The sequence below is a fragment of the Triturus cristatus genome, chromosome 3_1, assembly GCF_964204655.1.
Source record: "Triturus cristatus chromosome 3_1, aTriCri1.1, whole genome shotgun sequence".
NCBI classification, from domain to species: Eukaryota; Metazoa; Chordata; class Amphibia; order Caudata; family Salamandridae; genus Triturus; species Triturus cristatus.
The window spans coordinates 1120520768-1120545453 of NC_140583.1; the positions used below are offsets into that span (position 1 = coordinate 1120520768).

Genomic DNA, 24686 nt, shown 5'->3' on the forward strand with positions numbered 1-24686 from the left:
CTGGGGATAATATCAAATTCTTAGGAACTCGTGAACTGGAATTTGAATTCAAAAACAGGAAGGCGTTCTGCAGACTCTGCGCGAGAGCACCCATTGTCCTCCACCCTTTTCCATTGGCTTGCCAACATTCCATATTCCTAACCCCTACCCTTCCCTGCTCCCAATGGTCATAACGAGATTGCAATCCTGACCAGCGACTGAACACAGTGTGGGGCTGTATTGGAATAATCCTGTGAACCCTTCTTACCGCGTCTGCTTTGTTTCAACAGTAGGGCCAAAGACCACGTATGGTTAATAAATAAGCAACGGGTAACAAAAGCTAGAATGGATGGAGCTTGGAATCCTCATCTGCTATCATGTTTTTATGGTGCACAATCAAGTAACCCTAAGAGATTAACCTGGTCCCTCCACCCGATAGTGATGACCCAAGAATCAAAGGCCACATTGTCGTTTCCTGTAGTCTCTTCCAAGTCTTGTGTTGCATGGTCATTTCCTGTGATATCATGTTCAGGTTAAAGTTCATGTGATGTTGTTTCCTTACCTCTTTTTATCATTGAATGTTGGCAAGTAGCGGGTTGCCCATGTTCCACTTCAAATCCAGTCTGTGTGCTGGAAGTGGGTCAAGGCTAAGGGCAGCTCCAAAAAAAAGAGGGATGTTAAAATCCATGGCTGAGTCCTTGCAGATTTTATATAAATAATTGCCTTTCATTTGTCTTCTTTCTTTAACCATTTTTGAAATGTAACGGTCTAATTCAATCAGTGAACAATGGGTCACAAATTCAAAGTTACTTGTAAGAGGGGTCCTCAACAACATGGTGGCCTGGGGCTCCTAAAATCCTTAAGGTGTCCCTGTGTTTTGGTTTTCTGTAACAGCAAGAATACTTGTACAGTGCCTTTTGTTTTGTGCGCTTTGGTCAAATTACAGCCTCTGATGCTTTTGTATCAAGTGTGCCTTGCATAACAAATGAGGCCGGAATACTATAATAGGATACAATTTTGCAAACACATAAAAGCTGACATGTTTGAAGACACTTGTCTCATCTTCAATAATACATTGGTGCAAATAGATGCATAGTAAACTATTTTCGTGACTTTACGATTGAAATGACTAGTTTTAGATAATTTTAGTATATTATTAAAGAACTGGCCTGCCTACAGCATCATATTTTTGTGACATTTCAGATTATCTACTCCTTTGCATCTTAACTTAAAAATATAATACAAAAATACTGCAACGTTTGAAATGTTAGGCATTTTGAGACCTCTGGGGCCTGGAACAGAAGCTGCTAGAAGATATCATTATCATCAGTTTAATGGCCTTCTTTTTTTCCCGCAGGGTGTCCGAATAATTCCACTGGTTCTCAATGCTTAAATCCCATCACTGCTTTCCAAGGCTGCATGAGGCTCATCTTTATTGATAACCAGCCCAAGGACCTCATCTTGGTTCAGCAAGGATCCCTGGGGAACTACAGTGATTTACATATCGATCTGTGCGGCATCAGAGATAGGTAATGGCATATTATTCCATAAAGCGATATTCCTTTCAGTGTTATTTTTCTCTGGGTCTTGTAAAGGCAGGAGCCAAACCATGCCTGTAAGATACTGCATATAAAAAATAAAATAGTTGTGAGTTGTTTTAAGTAATATACCTTGACCTCATTATTACAGTTATTATTATTTTCCTACTCGTATTAGTTAAAAACTTGCAGCACTTTCTTCTGAACAACAGTAGGTTTGACATTGAGTCTTACCTTGGGCCGAGGAAAGGGGGGAGTTCTCAAAATGCATTTCCCCATGTTATTTCCTATAGACATTTTATACATGACTACAGCACAAATCGCTGAGCAGAATAACACCAGATTTGGCAGAGAGGAAGCTGTTAGTCTAGAAAGCAACCTTTTTGTGAATTAGTGTAAATTAGTTGTAGGAGTGTGGCATCGACTACATAGTTGCCCCCAACTTTTTGCTGATGTTTTGACTGTTTTATGACACTAGCCAGGCTGTGGCCCTGCTATCCAGGACCCCAGCCTATCTGCTTCTTCTCTAAACTGATGTGACTACCCTAAGTACCTACCAATTAAATACTGAGGACACCCTGTCAGCCCCTTGTAGATGGTACCCTAGGTACCCAGGGCATGGGTCCCTCAGAGGCCTACCAGGGGCTGCAGCGCTTATTGTGCCACCCCTGGGACAGCCATACAAACTGACACTACCAGACTACTACTGTAGTCTGGGTAAGGTGGTGCTTGCACCCCTTACAGGGATATAGGTATCCTGTATCCCACCTAATACAACACATATATCCTCATAGGTCACCCCTAAGGCAGGCCTTGCTAATCCTACAAGGCAGGGTGCTGAGATATGTGTGAGGGGGAACTCATACCTGAGTAGGGCCCATCTGCAACCTTCGTAAAACTATTGCTGGGTTGTTTGTAGTGCAGCCATACCATATATTCTTAACCGTATTATAAGTAATATATAACTTGAGAATGGCTACAGAGAACCATATCGTGTTTGGTGTCAAACATGTAGGAATCATACCCCCAATCCAGCCATGGGAGTGAGGGCATGATTCCCCCCTGCTAAAGGGGCGATATGGGAAAGCGGCGGAATTTAGACACCAATTTAAAAGTGCACACGTAGTACAAAAGGGATGCTACCCGCCACCCACACGACTCTGGCTGCCTGTTGCTGGGCAGAACTCCAGCCACGGCAGCTGGACAATAGGGATCTTGTTGCAGGGAGGTGCTCCCACCTCCCCAGACAGACTATGTGGATTGGAACTGGGTGGGTGCACCATAAGATGTCTTTCAGACTTGCACGTAGGCTTCTCCAGTGCCTACTTCTGCATACACTGCCTCAAACCGGTTCAAGGGCATCCTGTCCCCTGCCCAGGCGGGAAACCACACAAAGGGGAGAGGGTGTAGCCACCCTTTCCCGCCTGAACTCTCATTTGTGGGCTGTGATCTGGACACTCCCCATATCTTTGGATAAAGGTGAATACAGGGTCCCCAGAGCCTCAGATTATTCTTGGACTTCACAGACTTGAACTTCGACTTGCTGCCGCACAACTAAAGGAAGAAATCTCCCTTGGGGTAAAGGAGTTACCGCCCTGCTTGGCAGGCACCTGAAATACTGCAAGTGACCCAGTTGGAACCTCACTGCTCATACGGACATCAACGACTCTTTCCTACCTTGAGGTAGGTTTCCAAGCATCCCAGAGGCCAGTGAGTGTGCACAGCAAAGCTCAGCACCGTGGACCCGGTGGGTGCCGAGATCCCCAATAACCCAGGCCACCGGCCACCTCTTGCACAGCACCCGACCCCGACAAGTGGGGAAGTTGTGCTTTGGCCCATTATTGAGCCAACCTCTCAGCATCATCTGTGCCTAAGATCGACGCCCTAGCCCGCTCCGGCCATCCGTGGGTGCATCTTTACGTACGCCAAATTGCTGCCTCCCGCGGTCCCTTGCCTCTCAACTGGTAGGCCCTAGCAGAGGTCAATCTTAATTTCCAAGAGTTCCCCTAGTTGCTCCAGGACTGCTCTTCAGTCTCCTTGCTGGAGACCTCACTCAGACCTTTTGGCTCTGCACCAGTAGCTGTTTTGTGTTTCTGCGTGGGTTACGGTTGCCAAGGCTTAGTGGATCCAATCCGGACACTAACACCGCAGCAACCCTCACCCTTTGTGGGACAGTCGCCCTCCAGAAGCTGGCTTTCCTTGACACCTCCTGGACTCCGTGGCAGACGATCCAAGCTACACCTCTTCCACCTGGAAGCATCCGACATTGAAGGGCTCCTTCTCCTGAGCCCGCTGGTCACTGTGCCATGACCCAGACTCTGTCCCCTCTGCTTTCAGGTCCTTCTCTTCAAGATCTACATTTTCAATCTTCACGACATCGACGACGCTTCTGGCTAGCAGCACTTCTTCACGTTTTGCCATTGAAAATCAGCCCGCGACCCGACATCGAAAACGACCTATGCACCCGGCTTCCCTGGGGCAGGTAACAGTGGTACCTCGGTACTCTCCTGGGTGTGGGCCCTTCAAAAGCTTAACTCTAAAGTATTGAACTTGAACTCCTGTTAGAAGTGTTTTTAATCTTGTAAAATTCAACCGCGACATTCTCCATAGGCTTTAATAGAGATCCCGACAGTAGCTTCTGCCACTGCACGCGTCTCCCATGGGTCCCCTTCCTCACTACCTTGGGTGGTTTCACAAGGGCCAGCGACCCTAAATGCCCTAGGAATTGTCTGTAGAATTGTCGTGGTTCTTATACCACTTTTTGATATATGGTTTGGTCCCCCCCCGGGCCCTATGATTCCAGTGCTATTTATTGTAACTATCAATGCTTGTTTAAATTGTATCTTTACCTCCAGCCTCATAAAGAGACTAGTGGGATTATTCTTAGAATAAATACATATATTTTATATATATACCTGTGTGGACTACTCTTTCATTTGGTTATTCAAGAGGTTATCTATGGTAAAACAATAAGCTTAACACTCCTTCAAGACTTAGCCTGAAGGCTGCTCTCCACAGCTACCACTAGGATAGCTTTCTTTAAAGGTTGTCTTTAACCTAGCAAAAGAAGGAGCGAGATTTCACTCCAGTCCGGTGCACAGCTTGCTTAGCGATACGCGAATGTATATATTGATACCCCATGTTTACAACAATGATGATTCCATAGTACTCCAAATGAATTTCATAAATTGCTTTTATTCTCCATAGTCACACGTAAGATGCAATGGCATTTTACAAAGCTTCTCATGCTACAGTTATGCCTATCCGGGCCTTTTACTGAGCACGTGGAAAATGCGACGACATTCTAAACTCAAAGCTGTTATTACCCAATGCATTTCGGGCCGTTTTAGGCCCTTGGCCAGGGGTTCACTGCAAGTGAAAGAACATTGTTATTAGATTCGTGTTTTTGCTATTATGACAATGTTTAAACGATAATATGTTAAACTTGAATATCCTCCCAATACAGCGTTTTCCCTCTGAAATGAATAAATTCCAACAACAATATTGCCTGATCCAGCTTCTATGATGCTAACCCACCAAACTCCATTCAACTTTCATATTAACAGGTAACCACCCCAGTATGAAAAACCCTCATTGCTCATACCACCTTCCTCTCTAATCTCAAAACCGTCTCCCTTTCAAAACACAACATGAGCGCTAGGCGCCTTACTCTATCCACGTACCTTAAAAGTTAGTGACAATCAAATCTATTTCACACCAGTTCTTCTCTGAAAACAGTGCGTGGACATTTAACCCAAACGTCCCCCTGTTTAATTTTAAAAGACGTAGCTCCACCCCTAGCGCTCAGCCTATAGCATTGGCCCCTCAATAATGCTGTTCATCCGAAAAAACTACCAATCCCATCATGCACTGCTGTGAATGCACAACTATATGAACATAATATAGACCCACAACGTGTACCAAAGCCAAGATGTACACCATCTGTGACATCAATCAAAGCTCCCCCCAAGCAATGGAATCTGTATACCCCGCCCTCCCTCTTGATATTTAACACGCTGATATTGTAGAGTAACAATTCTTATAATAATGACACGTCAAAAAATAGTCTTTAGAACATTTCTCAGAGTTCGTAATTCGAAGGGATCCAGATATAACATGAACACAGTTCTTTGATCTTCTTCCTTAGAATGTGACATCCTACGTGTGCACTTTTCATTTATTATCCAGTTAATAATGGGTGCACCATGTAAATAGGGCAGAAGGTTACTTTACATGAAAAGAGCGTTACAGTGAACACCGAATTTATTGCATTGCTTTGAACTTTGATAATCCTCTTCTTTGTGTTTTTAATTGATATAGCGTGAAACCTGGACGGTGAGATACACCCTGATATCCCGCATTTGCAACAACAAAAGAAGGAGCGAGATTTCACTCCAGTCCGGTGCACAGCTTGCTTAGCGATACGCAAATGTATATATTGATACTCCATGTTTACAACACCTATCACCATAAGAGTCGAATTGGACTGGTGCAAGGTGTCCCCTATAACTAGTGGACAGCATATGCCAGGCCAACTTCTCACATTAGTGTGCAGCGGTTGGATTCAAGCTTGCCATTGTCTTACCAGATAACAAATTGAATTTCTAAAGTGAAAGCCACTTGGTACTAAAGGTACATATAAATTTAAGCTTAGAATACAATAAGTTCTACTGAACTTAGGAGTTTTGCGTAGAAGGCTTAGCACACCTTGACCACAACTCAAGAAAGGGTTCAGTAGGCCACACCTAGTGTAGGTAGATACACCAGTACCGCTACACTAGAAATGTCTTTAGGTTCAGGAGCCCATAAGGCCCTGGAAGGAACACAGAGGGTCCCAGTCAACAAGTATGACAACCTCTCTTTTGCTGAGCTTAGGGAGATGTGCACTACTAGACAACTGAAGACAAACAAAGGTGCCAACACTCAACGTCTCAGGGAAATCCTGCTCATTGCAGACTTCAAGCAGACTCTAGTGTCTGAGGGGGTAGACAGGTTGGGTGGGCATCCCACAGAAGAGGACACCCAGGTGGTGGACTCTGATGAGGACCAGGAAGAGGAAGTTGAACTTGACCTGGATGAAACAGACCACTCACATCATGGAGGTGATGGCCCAAGAGGCACTCCCTCCATCCCTAATGGGAGAGCGGTGGATCCAAACAGAAGGAACAGATCCCCCTCAGAGGAGTCTAACCATTCTGAGAGATCCAAAAGGACCTCTGCCTCTTCTCAGAGAAGAGAATCCTCCCAGGAGAGGAAATGCAGACTGATCCAGTTTGAGCAAGCTAAGCTTCAGCTCAGGAGAGAACAGTTAGCATTAGACAGGGAGTCCCTGGAGCTTCAGAAAGCTTCAAGAAAGTGGGGACTAGAGACCCCTGGTGGCAGTAATATTACCCCTAGAGTTAGAGAGAAAGCTCCTGACAATAGGAACCTGCATAAGATTGTGCCCCCCTATCAGTCAGGGGATGACATCCATAAATGGATCACTGCACTTGAGAGGGCCTGTAAAGTTCAGAGGGTCCAGAGCAGTGGGCAGCAATCTTATGGCTCTCCTTTGCAGACAAAGGAAGAGACAAGCTCCTCTCTGTGAGGGAAGAGGATGCAGATTATTATTATATCTTGAGAGATGCTTTGATAGATGGGTTTGGCCTAATCACTGATCAATACAGGTTGAAGTTCAGAGATACCCAAAACGCACAGAATCAAGATTGGGTAGACTTTGTAGATTGTGCTACTAAGGCTCTGGAAGGTTGGTTAACTGGCAGTAAAGTAAGTAATTACCAAGGATTATACAATCTCATCATGAGGGAGCAGATCCTTAATAATTGTCAGAATCAGCTCTTGCATCAGCAACTGGTGGACTCAGATCTGACCTCTCCCCAAGAATTGGGAAAGAAGGCCGACAAGTGGGTCAGAACCAGGATCAAGCAAAAGGTCCAGCCCTTGGGAGGTGCAACTAAAAAGGAAGATGCCAAAAACTCTGAGAAGGGTGGGGAAAAGGGAAAAAACAGCAGTCTTCAACAGGTCCCCAAAAATCAGCATCTGATAATTCCCAATCCAACAAAGCTCAACAGCCAAGGAAGCCATGGTGTAAAATCTGTAAACAGAAAACCCATTGGACTTCAGACTGTAATAAGGCCAAAGACTCCACAAGTACCACTACACCTGCCCCTAAGGCATCTGTTCCCCCTAGTCCAGCTATAGGTGGTGGTACGCAGAACAAGGTTATAGTAGGGTTGACCCTGGGATCTGGACAGGACTCTGGCCTAGTCAGAATGCCTGCTCAGGCTGTATTGGTTTGTGATGGGGACCTGTCCCTATTTGTGAGTCCCAGTGGTCTTGCCAAACACAAGCAACAGCCTAGAATAAATGGAAGGGACACTCTAGCTTACAGGGACACAGGGGCTAGTGTCACCATGGTGACTAAGGACCTTGTGGACCCTAGCCTGATCATTGTATTGTATTGTATTGTGATTTATAGAGCGCGATTGCTGCCCAATGGGCGTCCAAGCGCTAAAGGCATACTTGGAGAAACTTACCAAGTGACCAATGCAAGCAATGTCAGTACTAACCATGCTCTGGCAGTTGTTAATTTCTCTTGGGAAGGGGTAACTGGCCTAAAGAAGGTTGTGGTGAGTGCAGACCTACCAATAGAATGTTTGCTAGGAAAGGATTTGGAGACCTCAGCATGGGCTGAGGTGGAGCTGACTACCCATGCAGCGATGCTGGGTATCCCTGCAGAAGTGTTTGCCCTGACAAGGTCAAAAGGTAAACTGACAGAAACTGAACAGGCCTTGGATCCGGGAAAAATGGACCAAGGACCTTCCAAGATGAGGAGTAGCAGGGGTAAGGCAGTGCCTTCCCCCCAGGATCAGTCTGAAGAGACTCTTATAGCAGAAGAGGATCTGACACCTGAAGAAGGAACTGTCCCAGATGAACTTGAGCCTGATCAGGTTGAGTTCTTGGGGACAGGGGGACCTTCTAGGGCAGACTTGAACCTGGAGCAGCAGAGCTGCCCCACTCTTGAACCCCTCAGACAGCAGGCTGCTGCTGAGGCTGCTGGGAATGCTAGTTGAACCCATAAGATATATTGGGATGATGGACTCCTGTACTCTGAGGGTCGAGACCCCAAGCCTGGTGCAGCCAGGAGGTTCGTCATACCTCAAAAGTTCAGGAGTTTCCTACTGGACACTGGCCCATGATATTCCCTTAGCAGGACACCTAGGCCAAAATAAGACATGGGACAGAATTGTCCCTCACTTTCATTGGCCTCAAATGAGTGAGGACTGTAAGAGTTTCTGTAGCTCTTGCATTACCTGCCAGGCCAGTGGCAAGGAAGGTAAATCCACAAAGCCCCCCCTGATACCACTGCCTGTGGTGGGGGTTCTCTTTGAACGGATAGGGATTGACATAGTTGGTCCCCTTGACCCACCAACAGCATCTGGGCACAGGTTTATTCTGGTGGTAGTGGATCATGCCACCAGGTACCCAGAAGCTATTCCCCTTAGGACCATCACAGCACCTGTGGTGGCAAGGGCCCTCCTGGGAATCTTTTCCAGGGTGGGTTTTCCTAAGGTGGTCTTATCTGACCGAGGGACAAACTTTATGAGTAGTTACCTCAAAGCAATGTGGAAGGAGTGTGGTGTCAACTACAGGTTCACCACCCCTTATCATCCTCAATGCAATGGGCTTGTTGAGAGATTCAACAAGACCCTAAAGGGTATGATCCAAGGGCTCCCAGAAAAGCTTAGACAAAAATGGGATGTTCTTCTGCCCTGCCTTCTCTTTGCATACAGGGATGTGCCACAGAAGGGGGTTGGTTACAGCCCTTTTGAACTTTTGTTTGGTCACCCTGTCAGAGGGCCACTCTGTCAAGTGAAGGAGGGATGGGAGTTACCTCTCAAACCCCCTAAACAGGATATTGTGGACTATGTTCTTGGTCTCCGCTCCCTGATGGCTGAGTATATGAACAAGGCAACAAAAAACCTTGAGGCAAGTCAGGAATTGCAAAAAGCCTGGCATGACCAAAAGGCTGTACTGGTGGTGTACCAGCCAGGATAGAAGGTATGGGTGTTGGAGCCAGTGGCCCCAGCAGCCCTCCAAGACAAATGGAGTGGACCCCATACCATATTGGAAAAGAAGGGAGAGGTCACCTACTTGGTGGACCTTGGCACTCCCAGAAGTCCCCACAGGGTACTTCATGTAAACAGACTGAAACCATATGTGGACAGGGCTGACATGGGCTTGCTCATGGCAACGGATGAGGGACAGGAGGAGGAGAGTGACCCTCTCCCAGACCTGCTCTCTCACAACCCTGATGATGGGTCAGTAGATGGTGTAGCCTTGGCAGGCAGCCTCACTGCCCAGCAACAGTCTGACTGCAGACAAGTTCTCCAGTCATTCAGGCATATGTTTTCACTGACTCCAAGTCAGACCACCTGGTGCACTCATGAAGTGGACACTGGGTAGAATAAGATCTACAGGCAACCTAACCATGTCAGGGACTGCATAAGGACAGAAGTCCAAAAGATGTTGGAATTGGGAGTCATTGAGCCCTCAGATAGCCCTTGGGCTAGCCCAGTAGTCCTGGTACCAAAACCTCACACCCAAGACGGTAAGAGAGAAATGAGGTTCTGTGTAGACTACAGAGGACTCAATGCAGTCACTAGGACTGATGCACATCCCATTCCCAGAGCAAATGAGCTCATAGATAAATTGGCCTCAGTCTAATATCTGAGCACATTTGATCTGACAGCTGGATACTGGCAGATAAGGTTAGCTGAATCTGCAAAAGCCAAAACTGCATTTTCTACCCCTGGTGGGCATTATCAATTCATTGTAATGCCCTTTGGTTTGAAAAATGCACCTGACAAAGGTTGGTGAGCCAAGTCCTCTCAGGCCTGGATGACTTTAGTGCAGCATATCTAGATGATATTGCTGTCTTCAGCTCCACCTGGGAAGATCACCTGATCCACCTGAGGAAAGTTTTGTAAGCCCTGCAAAAGGCAGGACTCACTATCAAGGCTACTAAGTGCCAGATAGGGCAGAGTCAGGTTGTGTACCTGGGCCACCTGGTAGGTGGAGGCCAGGTTCAACCACTACAGAGCAAAATCCAGACCATCATGGACTGGGTTGCTCCAACCACCCAGACTCAGGTCCGAGCTTTCTTAGGCCTGACTGGTTATTACAGAAGATTTGTCAAAGGATATGGATCCATTGTGACCCCATTAAATGTCTTAACCTCTAAGAGGATGCCCAAGAAAGTTCAGTGGACTATCAGCTGTCAGAAAGCTTTTGATGACCTAAAACAGGCAATGTGCTCTGCTCCAGTGCTCCAAAGCCCCAACTACTCCAAAGAATTCATAGTTCAAACTGATGCTTCTGAGGTGGGGGTAGGTGCTGTATTATCACAACTGAATGAAGAGGGCCAGGATCAACCAGTAGCTTTTATCAGCAGAAGGTTGACCCCCAGTGAGAAACGTTGGTCAGCTATAGAGAGGGAGGCCTTTGCTGTGGTCTGGGCCTTGAAGAAGCTGAGGCCATACTTGTTTGGCACTCACTTCATTGTTCAAACCGACCATAAACCCCTCCTATGGCTAAAATAGATGAAGAGTGAAAACCCCGAGCTACTCAGGTGGTTCATTTCCCTACAGGGGATGGACTATACAGTGGAACATAGACCTGGGAGCAACCATGTCAATGCAGATGGCCTCTCCAGATATTTCCCCTTAGAACATGAAGACTCAACTGGTCAAGGTTAGTTTAATCTCCCTGCGTTTGGGGGGGGGGGGGTATGTAGGAGAGTGGCATCGACTGCATAGTTGCCCCCAACTTTTTGCTGATGTTTTGACTGTTTTATGACACTAGCCAGGCTGTGGCCCTGCTGTCCAGGACCCCAGCCTATCTCCTTTTTCTCTAAACTGATGTGAGTACCCTAGGTACTTACCAAATGGATACTGAGGACACCCTGTCAGAACCTTGTAGATGGTACCCTAGGTACCCAGGGCATGGGTCCCTCAGAGGCCTACCAGGGGCTGCAGCACTTATTGTGCCACCCCTGGGACAGCCATACAAACTGACACCACCAGACCACTACTGTAGTCTGGGTAAGGTGGTGCTTGCACCCCTTACAGGGATATAGGTATCTTGTATCCCACCTAATACAACACATATATCCTCAAAGGTCACCCCTAAGGCAGGCCTTGCTAATCCTACAAGGCAGGGTGCTGAGATATGTGTGAGGGGGAACCCCTAACTGAGTAGGGCCCCTCTGCAACCTTCGTAAAACTATTGCTGGGTTGTTTGTAGTGCAGCCATACCATATACTCTTAACCACATTATAAGTAATCGCAATAGCGTGATAACTTGAGAAAGGCTACACAGAACCATATTGTGTTTGGTGTCAAACATGTAGGAATCATACCCCCAATCCAGCCATGGGAGTGAGGGCATGATTCCCCCCTGCTAGATGGGCGATATGGGAAAAGCGGCAGAATTTAGACACCATTTTAAAAGTGCACACGTAGTACAAAATGGATGCTACCCTCCACCCACACGACTCTGGCTGCCTGTTGCTGGGCAGAACTCCAGCCACGGCAGCTGGACAATAGGGATCTTGTTGCAGGGAGGTGCTCCCACCTCCCCACACAGACTATGTGGATTGGAACTGGGTGGGTGCACCATAGGATGTCTTTCAGACTTGCACGTAGGCTTCTCCAGTGCCTACTTCTGCATACACCGCCTCAAACTGGTTCAGGGGCATCCTGTCCCCTGCTGAGGTGGGAAACCACACAAAGGGGAGAGGGTGTAGCCACCCTTTCCCGCCTGAACTCTCATTGGTGGGCTCTGATCTGGACACTCCCCTAATCTTTGGATAAAGGTGAATACAGGGTCCCCAGAGCCTCAGATTATTCTTGGACTTCACAGACTTGAACTTCGACTTGCTGCCACACAGCTAAAGGAAGAAATCTCCCTTGGGGTAAAGGAGTTACCCCCCTGCTTGGCAGGCACCTGAAATTCTGCAAGTGACCCAGTTGGAACCTCGCTGCTCCTACGGACATCAACGACTCTTTCCTACCTTGAGGTGGGTTTCCAAGCATCCCAGAGGCCAGTGAGTGTGCACAGCAAAGCTCAGCACCGTGGACCCCGTGGGTGCCGAGATCCCCAATACCCCAGTACACCGGCCACCTCTTGCACAGCACCCGACTCCGACGAGTGGGGAAGTTGTGCTTTGGCCCATTATTGAGTCAACCTCTCAGCATCATCTGTGCCAAAGATCGATGCCCTAGCCCGCTCCGGCGACCCGTGGGCACATCTTTATGCACGCCAAATTGCTGCCTCCCGTGGTCCCTTGTCTCTCGACTGGTATGCCCTAGCGGAGGTCAATCTTCATTGCAAGGTGTCCCCTATAACTAGTGGACAGCATATGCCAGGCCAACTTCTCACATTAGTGTAAATCCGTTCAGTACTTTTTGGAATATTAAGGGAATTATGTATATATGTCAAGCCTGGTCAGTATCCCTTAACTCGCGGTCAGGTAGAAAAGCCTTATTTATATAGCAGGCTGCCACAGACCCCAAGCATTCACGAGCCTTGATAACAGATGGGCGTTAACATCCAAACCACACATTTAAAGTGAACACATGGTAATTAAAAAAAAAAAAATAACAACATAGAAAACATACTATTATACCACACAAACGGCCTTATTATGAGTTTGGCAGTGCGTGAGCAGGACCGCTTTACTCCCGAACCACCAAATCTATGCTTGAAATGCCTGCAAGATTACGGGTTTTCTCCTGACTGGGGGTCTGTTTTTTTGGCATTTCCCCAGCGGTGGCTATGAAATAGGCACTGCAGTGGGACTGTCAAAATCTGCACATGCATGGCATGGGCTGCTGCAGGCCATGCAGGGCATGTACTGGTGTGCATGCACACAGGGGGGCATGCACATCCATGTGGCATAAAGCACCAGAATTCCTCACCGCCACACTTTCATGGCGGCAGTGAGAAAACTCGTAACATGCCTGGCAGGCCGTAGTGGCCCTGCCAAGCATATTGCTGCCTCAGGACTGCTGCGCAATTGCCAGGGAACAGTGGTTATTTATTTAAAAATAAGCCCTGCCGAGGTGGTGTACTCTCTGGTGTATTAATATGCCCCAGAAAGAGGGGGCCATGCAATGTTCCTGGCCACTCGGGCCTAATTAAAAATGAAGCGTGGGAGCCCATTCTTCATTTAAAAAAAGAATTTTTTGGAAGGATCCACGTATCCCATTGAAAATAAAACAATTAAAAATGCCTTTTTTGGCACTGCAGGATCCCTCTGGGACCCCCCAAGATGCTTAGGAGGTCAAGGAGTTCCTACTCTGCCCCCATTTTTCAAAAAATGTGTTTGTCCCCTGACTCTGTTTAACTGAGTTACAAGATGGCAGCCAACACTTCCTGGTTTGAAGTGTTGGCAGCCAATCAGATCTCAGCATGAGATCGGTCGCGGCTCCTTTGTGTCCCTGTATATATATACAACTGGAAATCTCTTTAATTAACTCTGAAACTACTAAACAGATTCACATAATTTAACAAAAAGCACACATTCTGGACCAACAGCTACATTTCTGCAAAATGATTCTTGGTATTGACCTTTTACCTAGTTATGGTACTGCTTAAATGACATGGGGTTTTCTCCAAAAACTAGCTTTATTAATTATGCATGATGATTCTTGGATTCTCAGCAGGACTACCATCTCCTGCATAATAACTATGCATAAGGGTCATTCCTTCCGTCATCCTAGTCATCCTAGTACGACATAACACAGCAAGGTAGATCCCCTGAGGGTACCATTTTGGGTATATAAACACCAGATCTTTGCTAAGGCAGGGAGAGGAGAAAAAGGACTTCCATGCTGACACACTGACACAAGATGCTGAGGTTACTGCACACAGACACTCCAGCTCGCAGTGGTCTGACATCCCTCACGGGGTGTTCATCTCGAGACCAAGAAGGGGTGCCACAGTCTCTCACTTCAAGTAATGGGGTTGGGTTCAAAATGGGGATTCTTGGCTCTACACCTACATACATTCTGGGTACACTTAGGTACATCTAGTTAGGGTTGCATCGTAGAAGTATGCATTTTGTTGTCTTGTATTTATATACCTGCCTTTATTAATTGTTTTTGCACTACGATAGGAATCTTCCATTCTTGTACTCTGTTGGTGCTTGTAATCATTTATATCTGTTTCTGTCTTATGGTTGTCTGAGCATATGTATGTTACACTAGAATGACGCTGGTTCAATAAGGCTTATTTAAAAATGTCCCCACCGTTTATTCTGTGTACCTCTTTGAGACAAAGGGGTCCATTATAATGGCGGAACTGTCTTCCCTCTCCCATTGACAGTGGTTAATTTATGTCTCACCGGCTTCTCATCTGACTGCACACCGCCTCGCCCTCGTATGGTGACATTCCTGCATCTCGATTGTTTCTTCCACAGTAATGATCTTGGCCTCTCTTATTTTACATATATCACTTTCCGCTTGTTGATGGTGTCATAGACAATCGCCTAAATATGTATGGGGTCATTTAGCACGTATGTAGCAACCATCTTAAATTCTATTTTGCTGATCTTGACCTGCCTGGATATATTTATTGCTTTTGTTTTTACATTTTTGGTTGCAAGATTGATTGGTATAATGGCAAATTCACGTTTGCCATCTTTGATACTAACACCCATGCTCAGAGTGCCAGGAATGGATTTTGCATATGCGATAAGGGAGAATAAAATATGTAAGGCATCGTGAGCTGCATGACATTTGCTCATGATCGTAGTTGCATGTTACTGGCACCAATTAGATGTTTATCCATCGCTAGTGGGGCAAGTAAAATTGCACCAGGATGCAGGGAGGGCAGGGTTCCACTTTACTTCGGTTATGGCTATGTTTTACTACCTAGCTGGTAGAAGAAGGTACTTTGCCTTGCTTGCATCAGTACCCAGGCACTTTCATTACACCACTACCATCAGTGGCATAGGATGTATGATGTTACACCACAAACTATTGCTACCGAAACCTTTAAGACGTGGTTTTTACAGCACAACCTCCTTTACAACGCATGCCATTACAGCGCAAGCCATTACAATGCATGTTCCACTACAACGTAAATTACTATTCTAACACCGCCGGGTGCTTGCCTTAGGGATGGTGCTGGTCAGTGAGGGATATGCATTGTAATGGCATGCATTGTAATGGGAACTTGCGTTGTATTGACTGCGTTGTAAAGGCATTGAGTTGTAATGCCTGAGTTGTAATGCATGTTTCCCATGGCATAACTGCAATCTAGGCACAGTTTATCCGTGCTGTGCCAGCCTTTAAATGAGAAGATTTTAATTGCTAAGCCATGTTATAAATCATATTAAAACAGGATGTCTGGTAAATAAATGCAAGGGCAGGTGTAACCTTGCAGCCAGCCAGCACTGTATCATTGTCACAATCTCCATGGGTATAAGATGGTGTCAAAAACAAGAGCAGAAAAAACAGTAGCAAAAGTAAAACACAAATAAAAAAACACCAGCACGAGAACTGCACTTAAATGAAAAGCAAACAAATCAACATTATTAGGAATGGAAATTACAAAAATTAACCCTTCAGACTAGATATCACATCCATCTCACTATTGATCATCTCAGTGTCCCAATCTCTAGTATTTTGTTCGGTTGTGCCTCTTTCAAAGACACTTGAGTCTCACTGTTCTAATGAATCTGGTTGGCACACGTGTGAAACCGGTGTTCAAACTCAGCAACAAAATAAAGCTGAGCACGGTTGACCTCCTGGCTCATTTAACAGTCTAGGAATCACATTTTCTGGTGTTATTTGTTCTTCGCTTCATAAAATCGGCCGTTTAAACAAATGTAATAACTGAATAAACAGCTTCGGGCTTGTTATTTGGTAATCCCGTGTTTGATTGCGCTTTGTGTGGTCTGACTGGCGAAGACTGAAATGGGAGCAGCACTCGGCAATCTTGAATGTAAAGCCGGAGCGCCGGGGGACCAAGCGGTGACTCTCCCTGGCCGCTGACGCTCCTGCCAGGGCGGGTAATGCGAGCGGGTAGAAGAATGCAGGTTTCTTTCCGCTGAAACTTCAGGAAAAGACTGAATAACAAAGAGCGCTGATACCGGGCTAGACACCGTGTCATCACAGGATCATTCCAAAACAGATCCTGCATACAGCAATAGTATCAAACGGACAGGATTGTGTTTCCTATGGTACAACGTCTTCTCGTGTTTCATTAATGTAATGTTTCTTTTTTGTGTCAATGCGAGAAACTGCGTACAATGGAAATGTACAATTACAATAGCTCTTTAAAATTGTGATAGCTCCAAGCACTACATAATGACCAGCAGCACCGGCTGCATGTGATGAGAGGAGATTGGAGGTTTGCTGTTCCAACCACAAACAGTCCAAAGCAGCCGGCAAACACGTTCTGCCAAGAAGAGTTTTGCTCAGGGTGTCGGCACCAAAAGTTGCAGTGAATGATGACGGAATTATGTAAACTACTGGCAATAAAGAAAAGGAGAAACTAAACCTGACAGCAACACAGAACGGGGCGTGGTCTGGGCTAAAACCAGTCCAGAAAGGCCTGAATTGCTTGACTGTTCCTTTGGGAGTTCTGAGATTTTTGGGCCTGATGACGATGGTGGACAGTCACAGACTTAAGTCATTCCATAAATGCCCCCTAAGTGCAATTTTCACATGCCCGTGCAGGAGGGTGGCTCGCAACGGGCCCCCAAAGTACATCTATACCAGCCTTTCAATGGCGGTTGAACCACCATAGACAGGCTGGAGAGCATGCAACATCCAAATCTGGCACGCCACCATTTTGTGGATGTGGGGTGAGTCCGACAGGCAATTGTAATGATTACCTCTGTCGGACCCGGGGCGGATGGGCTTTCCGTCCGCCTGGCACAATGCTCGCCATCCTGATCTGGCAGGCGGAAAAAGGCCTTATGATGGTGGTGAACCTGCCACCAGCAGCCTGCCGATGGCAGGCTCACCGCCATTATTATCAGGCCCTTAATGATTTTGGGGAACGACTTGCATTACAAACAGGACACATACATTAGTTATGGATACTTCTTTTTGGAAGGGCATATGAATGTTGGCCAACGCCTTTCTTATAAACCAAATCTTTTTCTTTCCTTTTTTTGAACTATTGTGAGGTATCCCATTTAGTGTCATTAGTTGGCACCACGATTAAGATACAATTACTTTGATTAATTAATCTTGAATCAATCCCTTGTTAGCAACTTTACCTGTTTATTTTATTACCCATGCCCACAAGGGTTGTTTGAGTTGCCCATTACCTTGCCGTGGTTCAAAATATCGGCATTCTTTTGGTAAGTAGATGATCTTGATTGTAAGTACCATTATTTTAATACAAAATAAAAGTTACATTATTATTTAATAAACTGATACATTAAAAAAATAACAAAAAACAACATGTAAATATAAATTTATTAATTTTAAAAAAATTCTTACAATAAATAATTTAAAAATATTTATTAATTTCAGAACAAAATAATAATAACTTATAAGTTAAATTCCATTATTTAACAAATACAACAATTCCTAAAATTATACTATTATTATTGTACATAAAATAATAAAAAAACAATATTAACATGTACACATAAACATTTAAAAGTTATTTACAATTATTTAACAAATCTAAATAATTTTTTTAAATATTCAAAATCATTTTTAAAATAATAAAACACATCAACAAATAGAAAATATTTTAAAAAACAAAACACAAAGGGCCTGATTTTGAGCCTGGCGGTCTTCCAACCTTCAGACTCGTGGTGGCGGTTCACCGTTCGCCGCATTACGTCTTTGAAAGTTGTTGTGGCAGAGGACCAATGGCTGCACCAGTGAACAGTCGTTTCCTGGGGATGGACCAGCTGTGCCATAATGTAAGATGCTCAGTGGGACTAGCGCAGTCCCGCTGAGCATATTACAATTTCCATCACTGCCAGCCATTTTACGGCTGGAGCCCCGCCATGGAAAGGTTGGCGTTGTAGGAACAAAGGGGGCCTTACAGGGCAACCATGGTCCCTGCCATGGGTATACATTAGGGTGGCACAACATGTGCCCCCCCGTCTGTATTCCTGAAAGTTCCAGGATGGCATGGATATCATCGTCCATTCTGTGCTGGAACATTTTTGCCATTCCCATTGCGGGCCTGTTTTTAGGCACCGCCATGGGAAAGGCAAAGGAACATCCGCCGTACATAAGTCCAACTCGTTAAACAGCGGGCGGTCCTTGCATAGGTTTGACGCAGCTGAGGTGGCGGAGAGCCGGTGCAATTGTGCCAACTCATAATCAGCCCAAAGAAACAAGATAACTCAAAAAATATACATTTATAAATTAAATATTCTCTAAATCATAGAAAAGGTCTCCTACAATGAAGCAACATGTAATAACATAAATCCAATCCAAAATCATGAAAAAATAAACAAATAAAAGCAATTCAAAAATTCTTTTCTAACTACAAACCTACAAGCACTGGGCAAAATGCTGACATTATTGGGGCAGGATTGAGCAGATTTACTAGTCAAACTCCAGTCTAACAAACATTGGAGAAAGTACCTACATTGGAGTGTCAGATTTACTGTTCTAATTCCAGTCTAATAAACATTCTGGAAAATCCGTACATTGCGGGTGTTACATTTACTACTTCAACTCTGGTCCAACAAACGTTGAAGAAAATGCATAGATTGGGGCTGGGGTAATTTTTACTAGTCTTACTTGTGTAAACAACATTGAGGAAGTGCATACCCTGGGCAGGGAGGGGTTAGATTTACAATATAAACTCAAATGTAACAAACATTAGGGAAAATGCATACACAGACGGCAGCTTTACTAGTGTAACTGCAGTCCAAGATGTAGTGGAAAAAAATTGTATATTGGGGGTGGTGACAATTTCTATTCTAATTCAAAATTGAGTTAATGAAATATTGAGGAGGTAAATTTGCTGCTTTCACCACAGCCGCACTCGAAAAAGCCTCCGGACGAATACAGATGTATGCACAGAACTTGAAGTATCCGACCTTCGTGGATGGCTGGAATTAAAAATTAAAGGCTATATCACGAGACTCCAACCGGCTGGTGGATGTTAAGTGTTTCTGTGGCATTGCCCACGATCAAGCCTCAAACCTGCTGATGGAGATCTTCAGCGTATTCGAGTGTTTTTCCGCACAGGAAGAAACCTACCGGATGATGTACTTTTCCACCCCAACAGAACCCTAATGAATCGAATTTATACCTCTGGATCCCCACTACGTCTTGACCCTTTGATCTTCCATTAGATCACAGTTTCCGTGTAATTTCATTCATTGAAGTTTCGGCTCTTGTGGCTGTTCACCCCATCTTCCACAGTCCTGAGGATGACCCGTTGTGGCGCATATCATTCTGTGCTGTTTCCAGGGAGAAACGTCGACGTTATTATCACACATGTCTATACAGTTATCTTGACCTCATATTAAATCATTATTGGGTCTTGCATTACATGTGATAAATCAGGAGACAGGACAAAGTAAAAAAAAACAACTTTTTTATTTTATGTCACTTGTGTATGTAATGTATATAGTGTACCATTTACTTCACCAGTCAACACATGTCACTTTCTCACAATAGTCACCTTTGTATTATCACAATTTATTTGTGTCTGTGACAGCCATATATAGTCAGTGCTTTTTTGAAAAATAGAAGAGTAAATCAACTCCACTTTTGACTAGTTCCTTCAGTGTTCCTATCTCAATTGTTTCCCCATTTATTGTATAAAGGAATTGTGAGACATCATTACCCTTGTATTCAATACAGAAATCACAGCAATTGTATCACCCAACAGAACCAACTGTTCTCTTTATTACCAATACCCAGGTTCCGAGGTAGACAGGGTCACCCCATTATCTTTAATGATGCCCGTGCCTCTTGCAGCAAAGCATCCCCACCCTGTAATCGAGCAGGCAGAACATAACGGTTCAGATGACAATCCCAGAGTGGGCGGCTTGGCCGGCATCCTGTGAGCACGCTTGATAAAAAAGAATTTGGAGAGCCCACGGGGTTGAAACTTCTTTCTAAATACAGTTTCAGACATTCTCTTTCCATTCTTTTGGGGATATCCACTAAATAGATTTTGTTCCTGTGGAAGCACCCCTTGGTGTCCTCTGCCTGAGACCCTAGGACAGCTGTCCACCATAGCAGACTCTCCACATCCCTGTGTACAGCTGCCACCTCTTGAGAGGTCTCCTGTGCCTCTTGCTACACTTGTGTAACCCTCTTTGTGACGTTCCAGAGTTAAGCATACACTAGGCCCAGATCCTCAGCCACCCCATCCACTACAACTTCCAGTGAGGTCTGCGGGTCCTGCATTGCTTTCATGACGCCCTGTAATGTCAAGTCATGGAGCTGTACACCCGGATACTGCTCACCCTAGACACCAGCACCTTAGTGTAGTTGTCAATGTTGATCTGTGTGGTCAAGTGCCTGGTAGGCTTACCTTTCACCATGATGAGGGTGTGAAGGTATTTTGCTTAGGCTCTGTCTGTCTCACCTGAGCTCTCACCACCGTCCATGAGCTGTGTGGCCCACGTTGACCCGGGCCTCCTCCGTGAGCTTGCAGGTCTGCTTCTCTCAGTGTCAGGGGCTCATCACCCGGTTGATGCACTGTGGCTTCCATGGCCCCCAGCCTCGAATTGACATCTGTATAATGGCTGTTTCACTTCTTCCAAGCCAGGCATCCGGGTTCACTAGGGATTCCTATCTCTCAGTCACAGGGGACAATTAGCACAGAAGTAAAACCTCTGATCTCCTTTGTGTGTGCCACCTCAGACCTCAGGGTCCACAAGGCCTGCCAGCCTCTTTTCGCCGCCCCTGCAGCCACTTATTTGCCGATTGTGGCTGCTCCTCTAACTCTGACACATAGCCTTTGTGATACCTCTGCAGCAGCAGGGCTTTGCTCCTGCCTGCACCACTTCCCTTCAGGCTCTGCTGCACTGACTTCCCAACCTTGCAGGGCCACCTGCCTGTTGTGTGCTGCCATTCTCTCTGTGTTTCCTCCTGGGCTGCATATACGTCTTGTGGCCCCTGTTCACCGCACACCATGCCCGCTCTAGCTGCAAGTTTCCATCAGGCACCATTATGGCCCGTCATGCTCACAGGCTGTCTCCAGGCTCAGTTTGTCACGCTTCAAACAGTCAGACCCAAGAATTTCACTGCTGTTGTGCATCACTGCACCCTGGCTCACTGAAACCAAGCTATAACTGGCTGAAGAGCTCTAATCAGGGCAAAACCAGTCCTAGGTTGCTTGTGTTTCATTTCAGGGAGGACCTGGCCTGACAGTTCAGGCTGGAGCAGGGTGAAGGCTGATTTGCATATGGCTGAGTCCAAACTGAGGTGGCATGGTGGGAAAAAAACAATGAATGAGGATGCAGCCCGAGTGATTGCCAGTGGCTGGGATTAATTCAGGCCTTTCACCCATCACCTTGTTGTTGCAGTTGCCACTTTTAGAAAGTTGGTAATTTCCTGCCCTAAAATATTTGTTGTCTGTAGTCTATCCTGGGTCAAATGACTGGGTGTATTTGGCAGTTTGGCTTTGTTTATTCATACCAGACAGCCACACAATAGAGGCATTCGGTGTGTCTGAATGGGCCGTCAAATGGCAAGATGGGGACTGCAGCTGGACACAGACCCACTTGCAACTGAATAGGCTGTGTTCGGTCTTCACACAAAGGACATTTCACACCTCCATTGTTTATGCAGCCAGCTTGTAGCCAGGTCAGAGGTGGCATGAAAATGTAAACACTTCAAAGGGAATTCCCTACTTCTACTTTAAACAGGGCACTATGTATAAAAAGGGGGACCCTCAGGCCCAATCTTCAGTTCAGTTTCTGGATCTGTGGAAAGTCTCTCAGAGGAAAGCCTCCTGCGGTGGACTGCAGTGTATCCACAAAACAGCATTGCTGCAACTGGAAGGACTACTTTGCTGCCTGGAGACTCACTTGAAGCCTCAATGGCCTGCCCTGCTGCTTGAAACCATGACTGCTAGAATGACTCCAACGGTGAATTGGCTTTCATCCAGAGAAGGCTCCATTCATCTTGAACCTGCACCTAGACCCAGCCTGGTTGAGTTCTAAGCACACAACTGTTTCCCCAACCGTCCTGGAACAATGGTGGTGTTGATAAAGATGCCCATATAGCCAAAATCCAAAACTTGTGATTAGGCAATTTCCGACTAAAGACTACTCAGAGAACCGAGACAAGACCAGGACCAGCCTCCTCATCTATCTGTCCAAGGTACATCGCTAGTTGTCATAACTTTGTGGCAGCTCCAGCTACATTCTTTTCCACAGCAGCAAATCCTGTTCAGCAGTCCATTGGTAAAGGGCTACCCGGCCTCTTGGATCTCTCATCAGCAACGGCCTTCGGCTTCATCCCGGAGATTTTCAACTTCCGAAACAGAGACCAAGGACCCGATATATATTGGCGGTATGTATACTCTGTCACAACGGTGATGGAGTATATATACCACCAATGTGAAGGTCAGCCCACCTGATTCAAATGCGGGTGGACCTTCAGATTGGCCACGGCAGAGACAACTTTGTCTCCGCCATGGCAAACGTCTTCAATTTGGATGGGTGGACATGTAGTTACTTTTTACTGTTTCTTACCATAAAGTAAAACCTGGTAGTAAGGAACAGTAAAATCATTTAAATGCTTTTCCCACCATAGAAGAAGACTCCCATGGTGAGGGGAGCATTATATTTTTTCTTTTTGTAAGAAAATCCTCTTTCAGGTTTTCTTCTTGAAAATAAAAAGAAGAATGCTGTTTGCTGCAGAGCTGCATCCTTCCGACGCAGCCCTGCAGCAAACAGTAAAATGCATTGTCAGGAACTGCTGTGATGGCAGTTCCTTCCAATGCCTTTATAAATGACCACCTGCTTGGCAGGCATTTATAGATTAAGTGGGTGGCCTCTCCACCATGGGGACGGAGTAATTTACTCTATTTGCATGGCCAATGAGTTATAAATCTTGGACTAAGTCTAAATGCAGACATTTTCACAGTGACTTCATCCACCGGCTCCTCAACAACACTCCCTCCTTGGACACTGTGTGCAGCCTTGCCCTGCTGAATTTTACCTTCTCAGAACATTTTCTTCAAAATTTCTTCTATGCCCAAACATAAACGCCAACTGGGCCAATCCACTTTTTTTAGCCGACTTGCGCTACAACGCAGTCAACCATTTTTTGGACTTTGATCCAGTCTTGCGTGAATAGATGTTCGCGGTTGCCACTTTAATCTTTTAGGCACAAGTTTTCACCCTAAATTTAAAAAAGACATAGCTATGGTTCTATGATTGGATTTGTGTTGTTTTTTATGTCAAATGATTTATTAAATTTGATTTGATTTTTCTAAATTTGTGTGGGATTTTTCTTCTGTTGTGTTTTCACTTTATAACTGTTTGTGTTCTGTATAAATGCTTTCCACATTGCCTCTGAGTTAAGCCTGACTGCTTTTGTGCCAAGCTACCAGAGGGTTAAGCGTAAGTTAATTTAGTGACTTTTGTGGTTCATCGTGACAGGGACTGCGGCTGTACCTTGACCAGGACTAACACCCAAGTCAACCAACAACCCAATTTCTCACCATATAATTTTATGTATACTTTATTAAAATCACGCAACTCCTCTGTTGGACCTGGCCCTTTTTGCAGGATTATTCCCAACCTTTGTTGGTGCTTTGTAGGTAAAAGATAGGACATGTGCCTTCCTTGTGTGGCATGTCCTGATAGTGATAAACGCAAAAACAACAGTTGATGGACAGAATGCAGGACAATATCATACATTCACCCCAGTACACAGATCTGGGCCTAAATCCATTGTTTTTTTGCCCACCATGCCGTTCGAATTTGAACCCAGCCATATGCAAATCAGTCTTGACCCTGTGCCCCATGGGAACAGTCCAGCCCGAACTGCCAAGCCAGGTCCTCCCTGGACTGGAAACAAGCATCCTAGGACCGGTTTCGGGGTTTCACCCCTCTTCAGCCAGGATAGCTTGATTCCAGTGGCATGGAGAGCACGGGACCCACGTCTGGGCATACCCTTCCCACTCGGGGTGGCAAATGCA

General features: G+C 45.6%; 1 protein-coding gene across 1 annotated transcript in view; it reads left to right on the top strand.

The window, feature by feature from the left end:
• LOC146861608 (contactin-associated protein-like 5) overlaps positions 1 to 24686 on the top strand; it is a 1183739-nt gene that overhangs the window by 660843 nt on the left and 498210 nt on the right. Inside the window, exon 10 of the mRNA XM_085646457.1 lies at positions 1337 to 1508. Within this exon, the coding sequence (XP_085502583.1) occupies positions 1337 to 1508 (172 nt within the window). The remainder of the gene's footprint in view (positions 1 to 1336; positions 1509 to 24686) is intronic.